This window comes from Panthera tigris, chromosome A2 (assembly GCF_018350195.1).
Source record: "Panthera tigris isolate Pti1 chromosome A2, P.tigris_Pti1_mat1.1, whole genome shotgun sequence".
Lineage (NCBI taxonomy): Eukaryota > Metazoa > Chordata > Mammalia > Carnivora > Felidae > Panthera > Panthera tigris.
This window is the reverse complement of record NC_056661.1, coordinates 63,058,929-63,082,886: the sequence shown is the minus strand read 5'-3', so window position 1 is coordinate 63,082,886 and position 23,958 is coordinate 63,058,929. Positions and strand designations below refer to the sequence as shown.

At 49.6% G+C, this 23,958-nt stretch overlaps 1 protein-coding gene across 1 annotated transcript in view; it reads right to left on the bottom strand.

Moving 5' to 3' along the window:
* The window catches only part of ABCA13 (ATP binding cassette subfamily A member 13), a 366,745-nt gene that overhangs the window by 166,619 nt on the left and 176,168 nt on the right, over window positions 1-23,958 (bottom strand). Inside the window, exons 40-41 of the mRNA XM_042977198.1 lie at window positions 23,344-23,574; window positions 8,551-8,644 (exon numbers count right to left, since the gene is read on the bottom strand). Coding sequence (XP_042833132.1) covers window positions 8,551-8,644; window positions 23,344-23,574 — 325 coding nt within the window. The remainder of the gene's footprint in view (window positions 1-8,550; window positions 8,645-23,343; window positions 23,575-23,958) is intronic.

Here is a 23,958-nt window from a genome sequence, read left to right as displayed (position 1 = left end):
CTGGGAGAAAACGGACACCGTCGTGTAGGTGATGGGAAAGCAGCCTGTCACCCTGTACGAGGGGCTCCAGAAGGCACTGAGGGATACAGAGGAAGGGCCGCTAGCTGCCCAGGGGAGCTGAGAGGTGGTCAGAGGAGGGGACTCCTGATCCGAGCCACACCAGGCCCGGTCACAGGGGCTCGAAGTCTACCAGCCAAACCCCTCCACTGTGTGTGTCCAGCAGCGGCACGTGCTGTTGTGCGGGACGGTCTAGCTGCCATTTCAAAACACCAAGCCCAGGTGGTTTAAGCCACAGACATTCACGGCTCACAGTCAGGAGGCTGGAAGCCCAAGATCAAGGTGACCAGGTGACCGCAGGGTTGGTGTCCTCTGAGGCCTCTCCCTTGGCTGGCAGACGACCCCTTTCTCCAGGTCTCCCCGGGGTCTCCTCTGTGCGGGCACTGCCATCTCTGCCCAATCCCCACCCCCTTCTCACAAGGACACTGGTCAGACTGGGTAAGGATCCACTTGTACCCCTCACGGTTACCCTAATTCCTTTTTCAAAGATCCTGTATCTGCAAATATAGTCACATGCTCAGGTCCTGGGGGCTCAACATACAAATGGGGGGGGCAGAGGGACAGGGACACAATTCATTCCAGAACACCAGTGCGCTGCTGGGAATCAGCACAAAGAAAACAGACTGAGAATTTGTGGTTCTAGACAGAATCCTCCTACAGCTATCACCCCGAAGCGGCGGAGCTCCAGGGGTGCTGCCTGGACCCACGGTACCACCGGGTCACTGCTGAGAAATGCAAATTCTCGGGCCCCACCCAGGAACCCCTGAATCGGGAAATCAGGGGGTGAGGCCCAGGAATCTGTGTTCTACAAAATCTGCAGGTCACTGTGATGATGCTAGATCACCACCTCTCCCGGGGAGTCAAGGAGTGAATCCAGTCACCCACGCATCCTTCAAACACTGTGACACACAGTACTCTGGGGGTTTGGAAAAGCCTTTGCAGAAAAGGGACGGATCCAAAGACTGTATTTTCTTTGATCCAAAGAGACTCCAGCACCTGGCATTGTGCCTGGGTGGGAGTTTCGCGCTGGACCCACCAGGGTTCAGGCAAATCTCCACGGCTCAATTTCTACATGAAAATAATGGCTGCAGGAAAGCCTATTTGCAAAATGTCCAGGAGGACTGGGTAAGAAAATGCACAGAGGACGCCTCTCATCGTGTCCGGTCGATGGTGTCGGGGCTCCAAGAAGAAGTGATTTGCACACCTTACATGGCAGGGACAGATGTGCCCTCTGGGCACGGTCTCTGTAACTCATTTCTCTGGCATGACTAGGCTCCCAATGCTTAAAATATCTGTATTTTATATTTTATGTTGCCTTCATCCATCTATCAGAGGAGCAATAGGTGAGTTATTTGAGAGCGAGCCCCTTAGAAGACTTTCTGAAGATACACGGCAAGCGTGGAGGGAAGGGGTGCCCCGGGCAGGGGCAGCCAGAGTCAGGAATCGGAACAAAAACGTAATTCCTGAGGGCACCAACAGAAAGGGAAAGGTTTCGGTAAGTGATTATTCCAGAAATTCCCTTTCTCGAGTGTGGATCACGCTCCCGTCCCTGAAAAGTGAGTGAGCGCTTTACCCAGAAGACGGTTTCACACCGTCTCCAAAATCCTGATCCAGCCCTTTGGTAAAGTTATATCTGCTAAGTAATATAAATTTCACTGACGGAGAGGCTTCCTGTGGAGCTTTGTGGGAGGATTTGCAGAACACAATAAAACTGGGAAATTCAGGAAATGTCATACCAAATTTGTGGTCATGTGTCTTGATCTCACGTTTTGTTTTAAGTAATGAAATACTTAAATAGATATTTTAATGACATTTTTTCCAGTTCCATAATTTGTAATTTGGATGAGAAGTAACACTGCCTTTTTATATCATATTTTACAAAGGTAATAGAAAACATAATGTTTCTTTCCTCGGGGTTCTTTTTAAAATTTAACATACCGCTCCTTTTCACATAACAGTAGTTTTTCATTTTTTTTGCACATTTTATTTCTAACATATTTGCATGGATTTTCATAATGTCCCCCAAATTCAGAACATGAAATTACCATTTTTTTCAAAACAGATGCATCACCGTCACAAAGAGGACGTATGCGGGCAATACCTTTCAATGTAAATTATCCTAAGTTCTCAAGGATGACAAAATGTTTATGAGAACATAATCATATTTTCTTTGAATTTGCCCTTACATAAAAAAGTCATTAGCTAATGTACCTTAAAATACGAGAATGCTCAGAAATGAAGCCTTTAGGTAAAATGCTAATAATGAAAAGAGAAAATAATGTGTGTGCCCAGTTAAAATAAAATTTGTATATACACAGTAAAAGAGAGACAAATTACGATATATGCAGAATATTACTACATAGAAATGACACAAGCAATAACATAAATGGATCGAAGCGGCAAAATACGGAGAAAAAACAGACTCCTGTGCACACACGATGATCCCATTTACATGAAGTCCAACAACAAGCACAATTACTGTAAGGTGAGGGCATCACCTTTTGGGGAGGGGGTCTGACTTGGAGAGGGCAGAGGGCCCAGCAAGGTGCTGGGAATGCTCTATCTGGACCCGGGTGGTGGTGACACCATATAAAAACTCATCTAATCGTGTGATCAAGAAATATGCCATTTGTGATAAAAATACAAGCAGTTGATGTTACTAAAGCAAACTTAAGACACTATCTTTCAAAATTACATCATTCATGAGGGAAGGAAACAACAACCGTGTTGTAAGAGAGGAAATTTAAATGGCTAATAAACCCGAAGGGGAATTCAATTTAGCATATGGTACTAGTCGTTTGGCAGGGAGAGGTCTACAATGGCCCCCCAATCACCCCTACTTCACAGAAGGTTCCAATCCCCCAAGTGTGGGTAACACCTTGAACACACGCCTGTCACCCCCCACCCTCGGATTATGCGTACAGAAAAAGTGAAGAGCTTTGGAAGATCTGGTCACTGATCAGTCGCCTTTCAGTGAATCAAAACAAGAGATTCTTGTGCTCACTTTGAAGCAGAAACATGTCCTGTTGGGAGGGGACCATGTGGCTAAGATTCCAGATGACTCCTAGGAGCTGAGAGCACACCCAACCGACACCCCCAGGTGGACGTTGGTCCTAAACCCACACAGAGCTGAATTCTGCCAACAAGCTCAATGGGCTTCTAAGACAGCCCTGTTAAGAGTTGGTGGTCTTGCGATACTGTGCTTTATAATGAGGGGACCCTGGGGGGCTCAGCTGCTTACGCATCCGACTTCGGCTCAGGTCACAATCTCACAGTTCGTGGGTTCGAGTCCTCCGTCGGGCTCTGTGGTGACAGATCGGGAGCCTGCTTGGGATTCTGTGTGTGTCTCTCTCTCTGTCCCTCCCATGTTCACACACACACACACACACACACACACACACACACACACACATTCTTTCTCTCTCTCTCTCAAAATTAAATGAACATTAAAAAAAATTTTTAAATAAATAAGATGTGATTTATACTAAGAAATGTGTATCTGCTCTTTGTCCATTTCTTGCAGACCTCTGGATTTTCCTAAGTGGTGACAGCAACAAGGGTGTCTGCAGTTATGTCAATGACCTTAATGAGGTGACTTTTGGAACTCACTCTAAGAGCCTGGGGAACCCACCACATAACTACAGGGTTGGACCTTCCAACCTCCCCTTGACCCCTCACTGGCCAGCGGCCAATGATTTAATCAGTCATGCCGGTGTAATGAAGCCGCCATAAAACCCCAAAAGGATGGGGTTCAGAGAGCCCCCATGTGGGTGAGCACTTGGCATTCGGGGAGACTGGCACCTGGAGAGGCCTGGGAACTCTGCAGCCCCTCCCACATGCCCTGACTTTTACATCTGGCAAATTCTAACACATGCTTCATGGTGGGTGAACCTTAAAGCCATTCTGCTAAATGACATAAGCCAATCGCCAGAGAGCAAACAGTGTAGGCTTCCTCTTACGTGAGGTCTCGAGAACAGTGAGCTTCATACAGATGAAAAGGGGAAAGCTGTCTGCCAGGGGCGGGGAAGGGGGGAGTCAGGGCTTACTGTGTACGGTTTCGGTTGGAGAAGGCGAGAGAGCTCTGGAGACGGCGGTCACGGCTGCAAAATAACGTAAATGTACTGGACGCCACAGAACAGCACCCGTGAAAATGGTAAAGCTTGTATGAAGCCTATTCTACCCCAGGGAATGAATGAATGAATGAATGAATATTACAGTTCACCACATTCATCAATCATTTGGTGTTCTCCTCTGCTAATAAACTTTTTAGGTGAAAAAAATAAAAATAAAAAGTAAGAATTAAGACTGTGTCTCAGAGACCGACTCAACCAAACCAGAGGGCTCCGAGGGAGCTTCGTGGTGCCGTTCCCTCTGCCCCTCACCATCTCTGCAGAACCGAAAATAGAGAAGAAATTATCTCACAAAAAGATCTGGATTGGGTCTGATGAGGAATACTACTGGAATCCAAGGAAGTTCCACAAAGTTCCCGAGAAAGTAGCTCGTCAGATACGATGTCAGCACGGACGAAAGGTTCGGGAAGAGACAAAAGTATGATTTATGCAACTAAAGAGGCTAATACAAAAGCTGACAGAAGCCGTGGGAGGAAGACAATCGGACAACGAGCTGGAAACAACAGTCCAATTTCACTACTGGATAGAATGAGCTACCAGAACATCAAGGAGGATATCGCACACTTGAACAGCTGTGTAGACAAGGCAGACAGAAGGGCATCTACGGAACATACCACCATCACGACAGATACATACTCCTCTCACAGGCACAAGGAGCACTCTGAGGGTGGACCATATTCCAGCCCATAAACGAGCCTTAGTAAGTTAAAAAGGTGTAAAATCATACAAAACATTTTCCTCTGGTCAGAGTAGAACGATATGGGACTGTAGTAACAAAAAGAAATCTGGGAAACTCACAATTATGTGGAAATTTGAAAACATAATTTTGGAGCCACCTGGCTGGCTCAGTTGGAAGAAAGAGCTTGCGACTCTTGATGGCGGGGTCGTGAGTTCAAGCCCCACGCTGGGCGTAGCAATCACTTAAATATTTTTAAAATAATAGTAGAGGCGCCTGGGGGGCTCAGGTAGTTAAGCGTCCGACTTTGGCTCAGGTCATGATCTCACAACTTGTGGGTTCGAGCTCTGTGTCGGGCTCTGTGCTGACAGCTCAGAGCCTGGAGCCTGCTTCGGATTCTGTGTCTCCCTCTCTCTCTCTCTGTCCCTCCCCCACTACCGCCCTGTCTTTATCTCTCTCTGTCAAAAATAAACAAACAAAACATTTTTTAAAGCATAATCTTAAATAACCAGTGTGCCAAAGAAGAAATCAAAGGAAAAGTTTGTAAATACTGGTACATAAATTAAAGTGAAGGTACAAGATCCGCAGATTGGGGGACCCACGGAAGCAGCATGCAAAGGGGCATTCACAGCTGTAAACGTGAGTATAAAAGAAGAAAGATCTCAAATCAGGAGAAAAGGAGCAAACCACATCTAATGCAAGTCAAAGGAAGGAAATAATAAAAACCAGAGCTGAAATTCATGAAATGGAAATGGAGAACGAACAGAATATCACTGAAAATAAAAGCTGTTTCTGTGAGATGAACAAAATTGACAACACGTTAGCTAAATTAACCCCCCCCAAAAAAAAGGAAGTGTAAATTTTTAGACTCAGAAATGCAAGGTTCTGGTTACTACCAACCCCACCTAAATAAAAGGGATCATAGATGGATGTTATGGACAGCTATTCGCCAATAAATCAGGTAACTCACATGAAACAGACGTGTGCCTAGGAAGACACAAAACATCGAAACTGACTCAGGAAGAGATAAATAATATGAATAGACGTATAACAAGTAAAGAAACCAAAATATTAGTTTCTTTAAAAACTACCTGCAAAGAAAATTCAGACCCAGATGGCTTCACTGGTGAATTCGACCAGACATGTATTAAAGAATGAATTCTTCACAAATACTTCCAAAAAAATACAGGAGGAGGAAGTACTTCCCAACTCATGCTGTAAGGTGAGTAATAAATACCACAATGGCAACACCAGACAAAGACATCAAGAGAAAAACAAAACAGAACTGCAGACCATTATAGACTCAAAAGCCCCAACAAAATACTAACAAATCAAACCCAGCAATCTATTAAAAGAATTATATATCATGAAACCAAGTGGAATTTATCAGAGTTGGTCAATGAAATGCTGCTTTAACACCTAAAACTCAATTCGTGTAATATATCACATCAATAAATAAAGGGCAAAAAATACACATGATCATCTCAGTAGATGCAGAAAAAGCACTTGGCAATATCCCCCACCCGTTCATGATGAAAACCTCTCATCAAACCAGAAATAGAAATTTCCACGACTGCATAAAAGGCGTCCATGAAAACCCCAGGGTTAACATCCCACTTCTCACAATTCCACAATAAAAGACTTACAACTCCAGAAATAAAATTAGCCCAATTTTTTAAATGGGCAAAAGATCTGAACAGACATTTCTCCAAAATGATGTGCAAACACTGATAAGCTGACAAAGAGAGACTCCATGTCGTCGGCCGTCAGGAGAATGCAAATCAAAACCACCACAAGCGAGCGCCCCCGCCAGCCCCCCGAGATGCCTGGGGTCCACACCATGGGCAGTCACAAGTGGCCAATGGGCAAGTGGGAGAAACTGGATCCCCCTGTCCTGCTTGGGGGAACGTCAACAGCGTGCCTTTAGGTAACAGCTTGACGGTCAGTCCGTCATACGGCTAAACGTGCAATCCAGCAATTCCACTCCCAGGCATGTGCCCAGGAGAAAATACATGCCCGTAAAAACCTTGCACACAAATGTTTGTGACGGCGTATTCTTAAGAGCCAAACACCGGAAGCAATCCAAATGACCAACAGCTAATGGACAAAATGTGGTGTATCCATACAGAAGAAGGGCATCCGACCATCAAAGAAAATGAAGCATTGACACCCGTTGCCACGAGGATGACAGTCAAGGGGCGCCTGGGGAACGTCAGTCACTTAAGCGTCTGATTCTTGATTTCAGCTCTGGTCGTGATGTCACGGTTCGTGAGTTCGAGCCTTGCATCAGGCTCTGATCTGACAGTGCAGAGCCTGCTCGGGATTCTCTCTCTCTCTGTCTCTCTCTCTCTCCTTCTCTCTCTGCCCCTCTCCTGCTTGCTTTCTTACACTCTCTCTCCCAAAATAAATAAACTTAAAAAAAAGAAAAAGGCAGTCAAAAAAGACCACATATTACATGATAACATTTGTATGAAATGCCCAGAATAAGCACATGTACAGAAACAGACGGCAGGTAACGAGTTCCCAGGGCAACGGGAAGGAACAGCTAAGTCGAGGCACATTTTCTTTTCAGGATAAAGGAAACTGTCCCACAGCCGACAGTGGGGAGGGATGCCCAACTCCAAATACACTAAGAACTGCCGAACAGTACACGTTAAGTGGGCGAATGGTGTGGTATGTGAATTATACCTCGGAACAACTGCTTACGTCAGATACGCCCAACCCACTGAATCATTAGGGACAAGCAAATTAAAACCACTATGAGAAACCACTGGAAACCAATTACAATGCCTAAAACAGGTCATTAAAAATACATATTTATTTTGAGAGAGAGAGAGCACGCAAGAGAGCAGGGGAGGAGCAGAAAGAGAGAGAAAGAGAGAGAGAGAGAGAGAGAGAGAGAGAGAGAATCCCAAGCAGGCTCTGTGCTGTCAGTGCAGAGCCTGATGCCGGGCTCCAACTCACAAACTGTGACATCATGACCTGAGCTGAAATCAAGAGTCAGACGCTTATGCCACTGAGCCCCCCATGCATCCCCGAAACAGGTTTTTTGAGGCTGGTTACACCAGATCTGCAGGAAGGGGGCAGCTGGCACTTTGTCCCCCTGTCCACCCACCAGCCCGCCCACCTCCAGGGCCCAGCTCAGCACTCGCAGTGTGCCATTGTTCCTAAATAGGCAGCGACAGCCACACCCTGGAAACCACACCTGGCGTCTGCCCCGGCCCCCATGCCTGAGCGAGCAGATGTCAGCACTTGGCACCTAGGTCCACACTGAGGTCTCGCAGGGACAGAAGCCCTGGGAAGGCAGAGCTCCCATCTGGATGCTCCTGGCACGGAGCCCGCGCGTCACAGGCACACAGAGAACGCAGGCTGAGTCGCGTTGTGTGTGACGCAGAGGACACCGGATGACGGATGACGGTCCTCCTTACCCTGATTTTACACAAGAAGGACTTCTACGGTAAGTCCTGATCTGAAGGAAAGATAAAGCTGCTCGCCAAGCACGCGCTCGCTTTATACCAGTCAGGACGAGACCTTCAGCCTTGCTTCCTGGGCCGTGACCTGTGTCCCCAGTTACCGCCCCGGCTGCCTTCAGTCCCTTCATGTCCCAGCTTTGCGCCGAGCGGCTCTGGGTGAAGGATGCAGACGTCATCCCCTCAGCAGAAATGCAGAGACGTGCCGGGTACTTACAGTGCTCTGGAGGCCCGTGGTCCCGCGGCTCAACGCCGGCTCCCAGAGCAGCGTCCGATTGCTTTTTGGAACCTTGCAGCAGCGTCAGGAACACCTTTATGAAAATTAAAAAAGACCTTATTATCTCCTACCCATTTTCACAACGCACTCCTGGCCTTTAGCCTCAGTCCCCCAGCGAGGTCATTATGACAACAGACACCACATGCCGTTATCTCATGAGCTTTTCCCGTCACTGGCCTGGCAGTAAGGCCACCCGGTTCTCCGCAAGCTGGTTGTAAGGCTGCTCCGGGGATACAAGGCGAGGGAAACCTGACCGTGGACCTCAGGGCATTTACGGGCATGGTGGGGTCAATCCAAGCAAGAAGCAGGCAGGGCAAAGGAGGCGCCCACGATGCAGCGTCCAATGCAACGGGGAGTTGTGGCTGGCTACACCAGAGTCTTAGAAGTTCAGAGATGGGGGCGCTTGGGGGGGGCTCAGTCGGTTAAGCATCTGACTCTTGATCTCGGCTCAGGTCAGAGTCTCACAGTTTGTGGGTTCAAGCCCCACATCAGGCTCTGAGCTGACAACACAAACCCTGCTTAGGATTCTCTCTCACCCTCGCTCTCTGCTCCTCCCCCATTTGTGCTGTCTCCCTCTCTCTCTCTCTCTCTCTCTCTCTCTCTCTCTCTCAAAATAAATAAATAAATTTAAAAAAAAAAGTTCAGAGACTGAATGGAGAAACTCGTGACACAGCTTATTTGGCATGGGTGAGACACACTGGTAAGAGCCCCCACTGGACGTGGCGTTTCCACGGGAGTGCCACGTCCCCGGGAGCGGCTTGTTTAAGTAACGGTTTGAGGTCTCTATTCAGTTCATGCTGGAAGCAAAATCCAGTTTCAGTGAGCTCAGATCCAACGACTGGGTCCCAAACCAGCACAAGAGGTGAGAAGCCGCCCGAGCCCTAGAGGCACCTGGAGGTCTAGCAGGTTCCACGGAGAGGTGAGGGGGTGTCCCTAACATACATCGGCAGGTGCGTGGGACCAGTGGCTGGCTCGTGCATGAATGCCCTGTGCCACCACCACTGCAGGAAGGGCTGGGGCTCAGGGCTTGAGGACGACGCTCCCCACAACACGTCAGGCCAGCGGGTATGGGACCCAGGGCCCGCCATGTCGGCCGCATGGTCTCGGGAGCAGGGGCGGCACTGACGAGCAGCTGAAATTCGGTGGATGACGGCTTCCAGTCATTTGCGCGAACCGCACTTGGCGTTTCCGTAAACAGTGCAACCTCTGATTGCTTATTTAAGGGAGTGAGTACAAAGGTACTGACTATCTCTGGTGTTTGGGGGACCCTCCAGCCCGCAGGGAAGACGGGGAGAAGGCACCAAAGAGAAGAAAGCAAGAAGCCTGCGGGAGGGCAGAGACGCATCATTTCTCTGCATGTGGCTCATTAGTTTGACACAGAATCCCACTGAGAGAATCCAAGTCCCGCCCCGGTGAAGGGCCACGAGGTTTCACTGGATCCTATGTGGGGACTCTGAATCGTAAGATGACCCCTTGCGGATTCCAGGAAGACCCCGAGGAAAAGAAGCAAACCTCACGACCCCTCGAGGATCACCTGCATCACCACCACCAGGAATAATAGTAACTAACAATTAGTAACAATGCTGTGCCAGTGCGTCACTTCGGGAAACTGTTTGTCGCTCTTACTTTCCCCTCACGATAAACGGTAACAATAAGACGTGTAACAGAGGGGTTGCAAGCACTGAACGCATTGCTGCATGGCAGAAGGAAAATGCCCAACAGAAGCTCCCACGTCTGGTCCTAGGAGAGGCCAAGCAGGGGGAGGACGAGAAGTACCGTGTGGCACATCCCTGAGGTGTCACTTCAATTCATTCTCAGCCCAACCCAGTGAGACCAGTACTGTTAGCCCCACTAATGAGGAATGCACCTAGGACTGACGAGTTAAGCCTTCACCCAGCGCATTCAGAAAGATACACACTCACCCAGGGCATTTATAGAGAACGAAATTAAAAAGAGTAGAAATAGGGGCACCTGGGTGTCTTGGTCGGTTGAGTGTCCAACTCGTGATTTCGGTTCAGGTTGTGATCCCAGTGTCATGGGATCAAGCCCCACATCGGGTTCTGTGTTGACAGCCTGGAGCCTCCTTGGGATTCTCTCTCCCTCTCTCTCTGCCCCTCCCCTCCTCTATCTCTTTCTCTCAAAAATAAATAAATATTTTTATGGGGTGCCTGGGTGGCTCAGTCAGTGAAGCATCCAACTTCGGCTCAGGTCACGATCTGTTTTTGGGTTCAAACCCCCTGTCGGGCTCTGTGCTGACAGCTTGGAGCCTAGAGCCTGCTTCGGATTCTGGGTCTCCCTCTCTCTCTGCCCCTCCCCTGTTCATGCTCTGTCTCTGTGTCTCAAAAATAAATAAACATTTAAATAAAATTTTAAAAAAGGAATAAAATAAATAGATATTTTTTAAAAAGGGAATTCTTTTTAAAAAAAATTTCTTTAATGTGTATTTATTTTTGAGAGAGAAAGAGAGACAGAGCACAAGCAAGGGAAGGGGCAGAGATACAGAGAGAGAGGGAGACACAGAATCCAAAGCAGGATCCAGGCTCTGAGCCGTCAGCACAGAGTGGGACACAGGGCTCGAACCCACGAACCATGAGATCATGACCTGAGCCAAAGTCGGATGTTTAACCGACTGAGCCACCCAGGCGCCCCTTAAAAAAGGAATTCTTAAAAAAAAAAAAAACAGTAGAAGCGGTACAAGTCAAGAATTATTCATTGAGAAGAAACTTTCCTCTGTATCTTATTCTAAGTGGAATTTTCATTCAATGATCAAAAGTAATTGTAAATTATATAAAGCATATCTTGATAACACCTTGGTAATAATCTCCATCTTTTTAAATTTCCCCTCCCTTCCCCTTTTCATAACAAGACAGTGTGTGTGTGTGTGTGTATGTGTGTGTGCACTTGTGCACGTGTGTGTGCACAAGTATGTGTGGGAGGAAAAGAGACAATAAGGGCAGAGGTCTTGCTGTCCGTGCTCTCAGGGGTCACTGGGGGATGCTGTCGATTACAGCACAACACTAAGTACCGGGGACACCGAGGGGATTCTCCAGCCTCCCCTGCGGAAAGGGAAAGGCAAGGCCAAGACAGAAGGATGCTATGAGCGCCACCTGGTGTCGGCATGCCCTGACTGCAGCCACACCGCCCGGGGACACCTGGCAGCAAGAAAAACACCAAGGTAGCCCAGTGAGGAGAAAGGCCCAAATAAAGGTCAAATTTTTGAACAGCAGTATGACGGTGATTGACGTTTTCAAAAGTCTGAGTTCCCGATGGCGGCTGCCATCCTGGTTATTCTGGGCTGCAAGTCCGGTGCCAAATGGAAGCCGTGAGCCTGTGGTCCTGCAGCCACCCTGGTCAAGGGTCTCAGGGAAACACGGCACCCGGGACGGAACGTGACCCAGGTGGGGAACCCCTGCCCCGTGGATGTGGGCGACGGAAGTGCCACGCCATGGTCTGCACCCTTGCTTTATTATCTGACACACACAATCCCTAACACAACCTTCCGTCAGTATTTGCAGCTGGAGGCCGAACTTGACACGTTTTCCTAAAGGAGCGGAACAGGGAAGCCTACGCCGGGTCTCAGGCGGTCAAGGACAAGGACGCAGCACGCGACCACGAAGTCTCATTACACACAAGCCTGGGAGAGTCCGTTCCACACACGGAAACATCCCTTCACGAGACAGAGCACAAACCACGGGCCGCCTCGCGGGAAGGCGTCTGAGCAGAGACGAGGCGTCTCACATCCGGTGATGCTTCCCGAAGTCTAGGGAGAGCGCAGCCCCCCGGCGTCTGCGGAAGGCCGCCACGGGCACCTCTTCCCGCTCCGACGGCGCCTTCTCCATCCTCACAACAAGACCAGGCCACGGGCCACTGCATGCGAACCACACAGACGCACAGTGGCCTCTTTCCAAAGGACAGGCCCCGGAAAGTGGTTTTCTGTCTCACGAGTTCAGAATTTCACGGGAACGAGCTCGGGCTTCCCAAGGCAAAGGGAAATCAGACGAAGACGGGTCAAACTACTCTTACCAACCTTCACCTGAGGTCATCGCGTGACCGGAACAGGAGCGAAACAGATGAGGACATTCCGCTCAACAGCAAAAATACCAGCGGTGCAACGAAAACACAGACAGAGGCCCTGAACAGACGTTCCTGCAGAGAAGACACGCGGACGGCCAAGAGGCGCGTGAGGAGATGCTCCGCATCGCTCGGCACCAGGGAAATGCAAATCAAAACCACGATGCGGTGTCACCTCACACCTGTTGGCTAGAATCCAAATGACAAGGAGTGACAGGTGCTGGTGAGGATGTGGAAGAAGGGAATCCCTCGCACACAGCCAGTGCGAATGCAAACGGGTGCGGCCACTGTGGACAGCAGCATGGAGGGTCCTCAAAAGGTTAAAGATAGAACTACCCTATGACCTAGCAATCCCACCTCTGGGTAGTTTATCCGAAGGAAAAAGAAAACACTATGTTGAAAAGACACCTGCTTCTCGTGGTCACCATAGCATCACATACGGGAGCTGAGACACGGAAATAGCCGTAGATGAAGGGGGATAAAAACGGTGTGGGATATATACCCGCAATGAAGTATGACTCAGCCACAAGAGGGAAGGAAATCCTGCCTTTTGCCACAACACTGGGGACATTATGCTAAGTGAGATAAGTTGGACAGAGAAAGGCAAAAACCCTATGATCTCACTCATACATAGAACATTAAAAAAAAAAACAGATTGGTGGTTGCCAGGGGAGAGTGGGGCGGGCGGGGGGGGTGCAAAACGGGCACAAGGGGTCAAAAGATACAAACTTCCACTTAAAAGATAAGTAAGTCCTGGGGATGTGATCTGTAACATTACCACTCCAGTTAAGGAGACTGGGCTTTCTATCTGAAAGTTGCAAAGAGAGTAGATTATAGAAGTTCTTTCCGTGAGAAAAATAACCATGTGAGGGTCCCCTGGGTGGCTCCCTTGGTTAAGCGTCTGACTCCTGATTCCGGTTCAGGTCATGATCTCAGGGTTCATTGAGATCGAGCCCCACATCGGACTTCGTGCTGACAGTGTGGAGCCTGCTTGGGATTCTCTATCTCCCTCTCTCTCTGCCCCTCCCCTGCCCACTCTCTCTCTCAAAATCAACAATAAACATTAAAGAAAGAAAAATAACTATATGACATGACGCATGATAACTTCCAACAGCCATCAGCATCACACATACATACATCAAATCATCATGGCGTACACCCTAAACTAATATGATGTTGTATGTCAATAAAACTAGGGGGAGAAGGTAGAAATCTCAAGGACGCTATCCAGTGCAGAAACAATTTATAATTTAGCAGAAGTATGGATTGAAAGCCTACGGCATTTCTGCTCTCTGTTCACAAAGAACAGTATGTTCAACAGTTTGCAGATTCTTCATCTGAGGACTGAAGTTTTCTTCATTTAGAAGGGCTGCAGGGTCTGAGCACTTACGGCAGCCCGGGGTCACCTCAACACTGATTGTGCCATCAATCCCTCAGACCGCGGGGCTACGTGCACCCCACCGCCAAGTAGTCTCAGACCCCCAACTTGACCTGCATTTAAAGTGTCCATTTGATGGACTGTGTCCCAGAGATGGGCAGTGCAAGGTGCCTTCAGCTGAGACGCTGGGGAAATGCATGAAGGCGACCGACTCCGCAAGACAATGACGGCATTGTCCTACCAACAGATGACATCAGCGCAGGGACGGTGTCCAAAGTTGGACCAAAATGTAAACTGTGCTGTGGTTTCGTTTTGTTTTCATTTTCCCAAAAGTAACAGTTTTAAGAAGCAGAAGATAAAACTGTGGGGAGAGCCTACGTGGTAAGGAACAGGAGAGTCACTGGCTAGTCCTCTCCAGACGTAGGAGTCTGGGCAGATCTGCCCCTTGGCAGGCCACACGGTGCATACGGTAAGAGTCTACCATTTCACAGGAGCGTCTGTTCATTCCCGATCTCTGTTGGAACAGATGACCACAAACGTGGATGGAAAACAACAGCGGCTTATCATCTGATAACCCGGGGCTGGTTCCTTCCACGGGCCCCACGGGAGAATGAACCCCTTGCCTTTTTCAGCTTCTAGTGGCCGCCTACATGCTCACGGCCCCGTGCTCCGTGTTCAAAGCGCATCACCCCAATCCCTGCCTCCACCAAGGCCTCTCCTTCCATCCATCTGACCTTCACATGTCCTTCTGACGAGCACACTACTCAGCACACGGCTCCACACCGATAATCCAGGATAGCCTTCCCGTCATAAGATCTGTGCAGCGGACAACCACAGGTCCGGGGATTCCGGGGATTAGGATGCAGACATGCTCAGGGCCTTTGTTCAGTCCACCGCAGAACCATGCACCATCGGTGCAGCTTGGAAACCAGGGCCGTTGGTGTGATGCGTCCCCAGACACCGGAGAGACGGTACCAGTCAGAAGCACGGGTGGAGGGTTTTGGCGTCTGCCACAACTGAACTCCAATTCCCGACTTTGGGCGACGGGGCCCCTTTCTCACATGCAGTCCCTCAGTCTCCTTCTGCACAAGGGGATAGGGACTTCAACTTCAGTGCGTTTCTAAATTTGATAAGGCCAAGCTTGGGTTGGATCCACACTGCCCTGTGATGGCTTTTTTCCCCACACACACAACATGAAATGACGGGCCAGCACGGCAGTCAGAGGGCAAATAGCACGTTCGGCACCGAGCTGACACCAGGCTTAGAGCAAGCGGTAAGAACCTGAGGCTGCTCTAAATTTAAAAGACCCGGGGCGCCCAGATGGCACAGTCAGTTGAGCGTCCGACGCTTGATTTTGGCTCAGGTCATGGTCTCATGGTTCGTGAGGTTGAGCCCCGCCCCGGCTTCTGTGCTGACAGTGCAAAGCCTGCTTGGGATTCTCTCTCTCTTTCTCCTTCTCTTCCTCTGCCCCTACCTCACTCTGAATCTCATTCTCTCAAAATAAATAAACTTTAAAAAAAGAATTTTAAAGACCTAAGTCTCCAAATGAAGAACCCTGAAATTACTGGGTTTTTTGTCCCCCGAAGAGAAAACACAGGGTGTCAGGTGACAGAAGGAACATGTTGGGGCCAGCAGCCTCCCCTCCCCCTTGCCCCTTCCCTCTCAGGCAGACCTGAGGGGGGAAGGGAGGTAGCTCCTTGGCTTTCAGTGGCTGCAGGAAGAACACACCAGATTGGGGCTGGGGCATCCAGGAGGGGCTGGGGGGGGGGGGGGCACAGGTTCTGTCCAGGGGGCATTAAAGCTGTGGTGCTCCAGAGGTGTGGGCGGATTGGGCAAACAAGGGGACAGCCTCCGATATGGAAGCTGAGTCTGCCCTGGTCAGGGAGGGAGAGACAAAGACGAAGAGGGGACACTCAAAGAACCCAGTGTGGCTGGCCTGGCCCTGGGGGGTTTCCCCGTGGAGGTGAACCCCTGGCTTTCACCGTGAGGGGAGAAAGAGCAGCAAATGGAGACTGTCCAGCCACCCCCAGGTCAGGACAGGAGCAGTGTTGCCCCACACCACGTGTGCACCTACAGCCGGGCCCCCTTGCAGAAATAGCCGATTCTAGGGTCAGGCGGGGGAATGCGCTTCGGGCGCCCAGAGCACCTGGTGACGTCAGAACATAAGACACTGGAAGATCGTGGGGCTGTGTTAGGGCACAGAGTCAGCACGAAGGAGCGCCAGGGGCTAAACCTGGTAGGACTCCGGCATCCAAGCAAATTAGGATCGCAGCAAATTCTGGCTCACTGCATACGGTGATCCTTACCGATACAAATAAACAAACATGGTGAAGAAAAGCATTCCGTTTCTGTCTAATGCCAACAAAAAAGATGCAGGATGAGTTACAGAACAAGAGAAACCACCACCTGACTGATGTCATGGTCGTAACTGTTTCAGGCCAGGAACATGGGGGGAGGGGCAAAGCAGCGGGATGAAGACTGAGAATTTAAAGAGTCTTCAGGGGGTGCCCGGGTGGCTCAGTTGGTTAAGTGTCCAACTTCGGCTTGGGTCATGATCTCACAGTCTGTGAGTTCGAGCCCCACGTCGGGCTCTGTGCTGACAGCTCGGAGCCTGGAGGCTGCTTCTGATTCTGTGTCTCCTCCTCTCTCTGCCCAGCTCATGCTCTGTCTCTCTCTGTCTCTCAATAATAAAATAAATGTTTAAAAAAAATTTTTTTTAAATAAAGAGTCTTCAGGTGGGTGCCTGGGTGGCTCGGTCAGCTGAGCGTCCGACTTCGGCTCAGGTCATGGTCTCGTGGTTCGTGAACGAGCCCCGCGTTGGGCTCTGCACTGACAGCTCAGAGCCTGGAGCCGGTTTGGGATTCTCTGTCCCCCCGCCCCTCTCTCTCTCTCTCTCCCTCTGCTCCTCCCCCGTTCACATTCTCTCTCTCAAAACTAGATAAATAAACATATTTAAAAGTCGAAAAAAATGCACCACTAAGAATCACTCCATTTGCATGACATGAAAAGATTTCGCCTTGGCTTCCGAGCTGGCCGCAAAGGTACTTCCTGTGCACACCCAGGGAGCTCCAGCTCTCCCTGGTCCCCCACCATGCAAAGCAAACACACTCCACACATGGTGGCTGTATGATCAGATTTGACATCTCAGCCTCACTGGCTTGGGGGTGTCTTTAGGGGCCATGAGTTACATGGAATTTACTGCAGTTTAAAATGAAATCTGCTCAGGGCGCCTGGGTGGCTCAGTCGGTTAAGCGTCCGACTTCGGCTCGGGTCACGATCTCACGGTTCATGGGTTCGAGCCTCATGTCAGGCTCTGTGCTGACAGCTGGGAGCCTGGAGCCTGCTTCCGATTCTGTGTCTTCCTCTTTCTCTGACCCTCTCCCATGCACACACACACTCTCTCTCTCTCTCTCTCTCTCTCTCTCTCTCTCAAATATAAATAAACATTTAAAAAAAGAAAAAGAAAATGAAATCTGCTCTCTAGCTACAGAGTCAGGAGCATCCCTGGACAGGCCCCCATGCACCTGCTGTAAGTTGTCAGGCACCGCACAGGCGAACAAAAGGAAAGCACGTGCAGGGTGCTTATCCACGCTGACTATGGATCGATAACAGACACAAGACAAGAAAGTCGATACTTGCCCGCTGTAAGGAGACAAAATTGGTTGAGATAGATATTTTATAGACTCCATCAAACAAAGGAAAGTTTTTAAAAGGCTTAATCTTTTTTCAATTTAAGATCCCGTTCTCAAACAAGCCCACATAGGCTGTAATATTCTATCTTGTTAAATCTGTATTTCAGATGGTTGTTTATGGTTGCCCTTAAGACAGATGGGTTCTTTTTGAGCACCTGCGTGTGTGCAAGAGAAAAGAAAGACACATGAGCCTCTAACCGATACCTGTTAGCACCTATTATGTGCAAAGCATGTACTAAGTACGGCAGGTAGAAATCACTGCAGGAAATCGGAGAAGCACATGTAAAACGTCCCAAGTAATTGCACGACTGGTTCTGCTGGTTCTGCTGCTTCCGGTTGGGCTTGTTTTGGGGGGATGAGCATCAAGGGGCCGGGTGGGGGGTGGGAGGATCTGGGGAAAAAACAAACAGCGGGTTGCAGAGAAGCAAGGTGCATGAAGGAATTACTCCCTGAAGCAGGCAGTAAGGATGGACTCCCTCCATATCCAGATTTTGGTGATGGTCCCACGACCCCATGCCTTTGCCAAAATTTACTGAGTGGGTTTTCCTATATGCAACTTCAAAAATAAAGAATGGGAAAGAAAACAGGGCAAAGAGGAGACAGATTAAGAAATTTCCAAAAGGTGCATCAAGGGGTATAGATAAGAATATTTTGGGGCCACCCAGTTGGCTCAGATGATGGAGGGTGTGGATCTTGAGGTTGTGAGTTTGAGCTCCATATTGGGTGTAGAGATTACTCAGAAATAAAAATATTTAAAAAGAAAGAATATTTTGGAGAATAAAGGGAAATACAAATCAGAAATAGGAATATTTAGGGAATTAGCATAAGAAGAATTTTCAGGGACCGCTTGGCTGGCTCAGTGGCGGAATGTGTGACTCCCGATATCGGGGTTATAAGTTCGAGCCCCACATTGTGTGTAAAGATCACTTTAGAATCTTTAGGGGCGCCTGGGTGGCTCAGTCTGTTAAGTGTCCAACTTCCGCTCAGGTCATGATCTCGCGGTCTGTGAGTTCGAGCCCCGCGTTGGGCTCTGTGCTGACAGCTCGGAGCCTGGAGCCCGTTTCAGATTCTGTGTCTCCCTCTCTCTCTGCCACTCCCCTGTTTACGCTCTGTCTCTCTCTGAAAAATAAACATTAAAATGTGAAAACAAAGAATTTCTAGAAGCTGTGCTGGGATTACATACCTATGATAACACTAAAAATACAGAAGGGCTAAAATACAGAAACGCTTACTTTCCGAATACCCCCAGCACATGTATTCCGGATTTAAATGCAGTGAAGGTGATGCAGAGAAGTCCTCACCTTTGCATGACTTCCTACGGTTTGTCACCTGTTCTGAGGGTTATCGAATTATCTGATCCAAACAGAAACGGTGTTGAGAACGTTAGGGAAGAAATTTCTATTTCATCGAGGAGAAGAATGGGGTTCCAGCCACACGCGGGCTGCCCCCCGACCCAGCTGCTCCCACCGCACTCAGGGCCTGCAGGACAAACGGTATCCTGGAGGCTTTTTTTTTTTTTTAATGTTTATTTATTTTGAGAGAGAAGAGGGAGGAGGGGAGGGGCAGAGAGAGAGACCCCCAAGCAGGCTTCGCACTGTGAATGCAGAGCCCAATGCGGGGCTCGATCTAATGCACTGTGAGATCATGACCTGAGCCAAAACAGAATCGGATGCTCAACAGACTGAGGTGCCCCAGGAAGCCTTTTAAACAGAAATTAGGCAGCCATAGAAGCAAAGGGTATGGGGAAATGGACACCGCTTAAGATCGGTATCATTAGTTGGGGTAACTCCTGTTACAAAGCGGCACAGGCCAGAAAATTTTAAACCTGACTTAAGATTCTGGGCATGGTGCCATAAGACTTCCTCCACAGTCTCCTCTCTCCAGGGTGGAGGACAGGGAAGGGGACAGACATCAGCCATGAAAGGAAGGACCCCCGGGTGGGCGAGGCCAGGCCAGGCCAGGCTGTCAGTGAGTCAGGGTGTGGGAAGGAGGCACCCCCCCACACACACACACAAAACCAGCTCCCAGCCCCGGAGCGGTCCACAGGCGCGAAGGCCCCAGGGGAACTCACCATCCAGGAGGGTGGCAGAAAGACCAACCAGCACCACCCAGCCCTCCAGCCCTTCCGAGGCTGACTCCCTGGGCATTTCATGGGCATTTCAGGCTTTGCCAGGAGCCCCTTCCATCAACCCCACCCTGTGGCTCTCACAACTTCCAGGGACACATTCGGCCAATGGCCTGGAGAATGGATTCCAACCCGGGGCTCTGCGGTCCGGGTGCTGAGAAACTCCCCCGATTCAGTCCAAACCTTGGGGGCTGCCCTGGGGGATAGCCCAGGGGTGTAGGAAACTACAAGGACCTCGGTTTCCACTCCCACTAAACCCTGTCAGAAGGTGGGCATTCCTAATATGGAAGGAGTCCTGCATCAGCCAGGGGCAGCAGGTCCGCAGTGACAGAGGCCGCCTCACTGGCCCCTCGGGCCCCACAAGTGACAGCTTTCTGTGGCTCGTGTAAGTCAATTTCCCATTGATTTGTCTAGCTTTTACTAAAACCACGCTTATAAAGGAGACAGTGGCTTAAAGAAGATTCTGGCAGCTAAAACGAGCCCTACCAGCATGCACAAACGAGTAAAAGGCAGAGCTGACACCTTCTCTGCTCCAGAAGTCTCTGATTTAATCCAGGGCTGTGGCTGGAAATGCAGCCAGACCTGATCATTTGGCAGAAAAGGAAGGAGGGAGTGAGGGTGGGAGGGAGGGAGGGGAGGTAAGGATAGTGAGGAAGGGGTAGGGAGGAAGGGGGAAGAGGGTGGGGGGAGGAGAAGAAGGAGGGAGGGATGAAGGAAAGAGGAGGAGGGAGGGGAGGGGAAGGAGGGAGGGGAAGAAGAGGGAGGGAAGGGGTGTGGGGAAGGGAGGGGAGTAGGGAGGGGAGGAAGAGGGAGGGAAGGTGTGTGGGGAAGGGAGGGGAAGAGGGAGGGGAGGAAGAGGGAGGGAAGGGGTATGGGGAAGGGAGGGGAGGAAGAATGAGGGAAGGAAGAGGGAGGGAAAGAAGAGGGGAGGGGAGGAGAGGAAGGGAGGATGGGAGGAAGAGGGAGGAAAGGAAGAGGGGAGGGGAGGAGGGAGGGAAGGGAGGAGGAAGGGAAGAGGGGAGGGAAGGAAGGAAGAGGGAAGGAAGGGAGGGAAAGAAACACAAAGAAAAAATCTTACGATGCAAAGGAAATTATTGTCGGGAAATCTCCCCGTGCTCATGTACAACTGATGCCTTTCTTTCCCATTTCACTGAGAAAATAAAAGCAATTAGGAAAGACCAAAAAGAAAAAAAGAAAATTTTTTTTCCTTTTTTTAAAAAATATTTTTAATGTTTTTTTTTTTTTTTTTTTGAGAGAGAGAGAGAAAGAGAGATGGAGAGCACAAGCAAGGCAGAGGCAGAGAGAGAGGGAGACACAGAATCCAAAGCAGGGTCCAGGCTCTGAGCTGTCAGCACAGACCCCCTCAGATCATGACCTGAGCCCAAGTCGGATGTTAACCTACTGAGCCATGCTGGTGCCCATCTTTTTCCATTTCAAGCGACCCAAACCGGTAAAATGACTCTCAAAGGTGGGGGGTCCCTGCGTGCGCAGGAAAACAGTGACCGCAAAGTTCCCAACTATCACAACTACTAGCTCGCAGACACAGCAGCTGGCACGTTTCCCTGGAGCACGGATACAACTTCCTTCCATGTCATTCCAAAGCTGTGACAATGATGTCACTCTCTGTGTTTCCACAGGCAGGAAGAACCTTTACCATTGCTGACTGGCTTGTTCTGAGCAGGAAGTGTTATGGCAAAGCCCTAGAATAACCAAGTAAGCCGCTGCAGTCATTCCATTTCAAAGATCAAAACCCCCAGCCTCACACGAGTAGAATGATGTACCCAAGGCCCTAGATATTGGAAGGAAAGGGATTTGGATTAGAACCGGCAGGGGCAGAGCTCACACCCTTTCCACTACGATGCTCTAGTCCCAGACGCTGCACGTATCTTTACAAGTGTCCTGCTCGCGGTTCATTTAGAAAATATTTAGTTATACATACTACATATTTAAAATATGATAAATCTTAGGGCACCTGGGCGGCTCAGTCGGTTAAGCATCCGACTTCAGCTCAGGTCACGATCTCACAGTCTGTGAGTTCGAGCCCCGCGTCAGGCTCTGTGCTGACAGGTCGGAGCCTGGAGCCTGCTTCGGATTCTGTGTCTCCCTCTCTCTCTGCCCCTCCCCTGCTCATGCTCTGTCTCTCTCTGTCTCAAAAATAAATAAACATTAAAAAAAAATTTTTTTTTTAAATATACGGTAAATCTTGTTACATTTTACCATCTTTTGTGACCATTTTATTCCAGACAAAAGTTCCTGCGGCCACTATCTACACTGAGCCACTATCTACACTGATTCACACACACGCGGTCGCTGTTTCTGTCACGCTGCTAACCCAGGCCCCGAATCCATTCCGAAACACAGCCCAAAGTTCAGGCTTTGACTTTCTTTTTTTCTTTCCTAAGTTTGCTTATTTATTTGGCAGGCAGTGGGGGGTTGGGGAGGGAGGAGAGCAAAGGAGAGGCAGAGAGAGAGAGAGAGAAGATCCCAAGCAGGCTACATGCTCAGCACAGAGCCTGACACTGGGCTGGATCAACCCCAGGACCCTGGGATCATGAGCTGAGCTGAAATCAAGAGTCAGAAGCTCAGCTCACTGAGCCCCCCAGGCACCCCAGCTCCGACATGCCAGAAGTCACGATCTTTCCATTCTCGTGGTTCTATAAGGTCTCTAATATTTCCGGCTCTAAGTGCTGACTGCAAACCACAAACTTCATCGGCTCCTAGGACTATTCCTGCCTCATGAAGACAGAGGGCTCCGAGACTCTGCCCAGATTTCCCCTTTGCATCATGGATTTTCATTCTAAATCTGCAGCACTTTCTATAGATAATAAATGAGGGAAAATCACAACTCATCTGAGGCTCGCCGAGCTCCAGCCCCAAAGCAAGGCTCACCTTGGGTTCAGCTACACCCACGGCCATCCTGGAGGAAATACCTGGGTCGGCCTCCCGCTGGTACAGAGAAACCACACTGAAAGGTGGTTGTCAGCTGGCTCAGTCCCAAGTGACAGGAAAGTGTAACTGGGGGGCAGCATGGGGTTCACCAGGAGCCAGCAACGTCCGTGAGTCTGACCTTCTGCACATCTCCTCCTCTGCCCAGCGTGGGACCATGGGCTCCCAAACAGAAGCAGGTCCACGGAGAAAGTCAGGGGGTCTCCAGATGAGGAGACAAGGCAAGCCACCCCCCGACTACTGACAAGCGTTCAGACACGTAACGACTCCGGAGTAAAGACATCAAAGCTCTCAAATCTTAAAATGCGGATTTTCCCTAAAGAACGATAGTGACCCATGCGGCGTGCTCCGGTCCATATTGGCTTACGTGGTGTGTGGCACTGATCAGACCCTGGAAACAATAAATCAGCCATGTTCTCCGTCACGCGCCCTCCCCGCTGCCTTACCCCCGCCTCACCACCGACACAGGGTGGCAAACCAAACGTAGTCAGTTAAAAACGCACCTGACCAGCTGAACGTACCTCTTCCAGTGTGGCGTCTGAAATCCCGAAGCCCGTCAGATGCAGATGGTCGAGGTTCTGCTCCAGGGTCTGGAACAGCCCTTTGAAGCAGGCTCTGTCCGCATCCTTGGGAATGCCGTAGACCAGCTCAGCCCCGCTGCTGTCTTTGAGGAAGGCTTGAGGGATGTAGGTCTGGATCAGAGACGTGGCACGAGCGACGTGCTTCGGGTCATCGGTCTCCGGAGCAGAAGGCTGGCCGTCCCACAAAGGGGGCGAGAAAACGGCAAGGCTCGTTAGTCCAAAAATACCGACTTTACGTCATCTGAGGTCATGTCTGAAATTCCAATTCAAAGCAGCGACGTCGAGAAATATCATTTAAGCCACGGGCATTTCTAGGACACGGTGTAATTCTTCTTTTTATTTATTTAAGTTTGTTTTATTTTATTTTTGAAAGACAGAGAAAGAGAGAGAGAGAGAGAGAGAGAGAGAGAGAGAGAGAGAGAATCCCAAGCAGTCTCCACGCCGTCAGTGCATAGTCCAACACGGGTCTCAAACTCACAAACCATAAGATCATGAGCTGAGCAGAAACCAAGAGTTGGATGTGTAACCGACTGAGCCACCCAGGCTCCCCTGTAC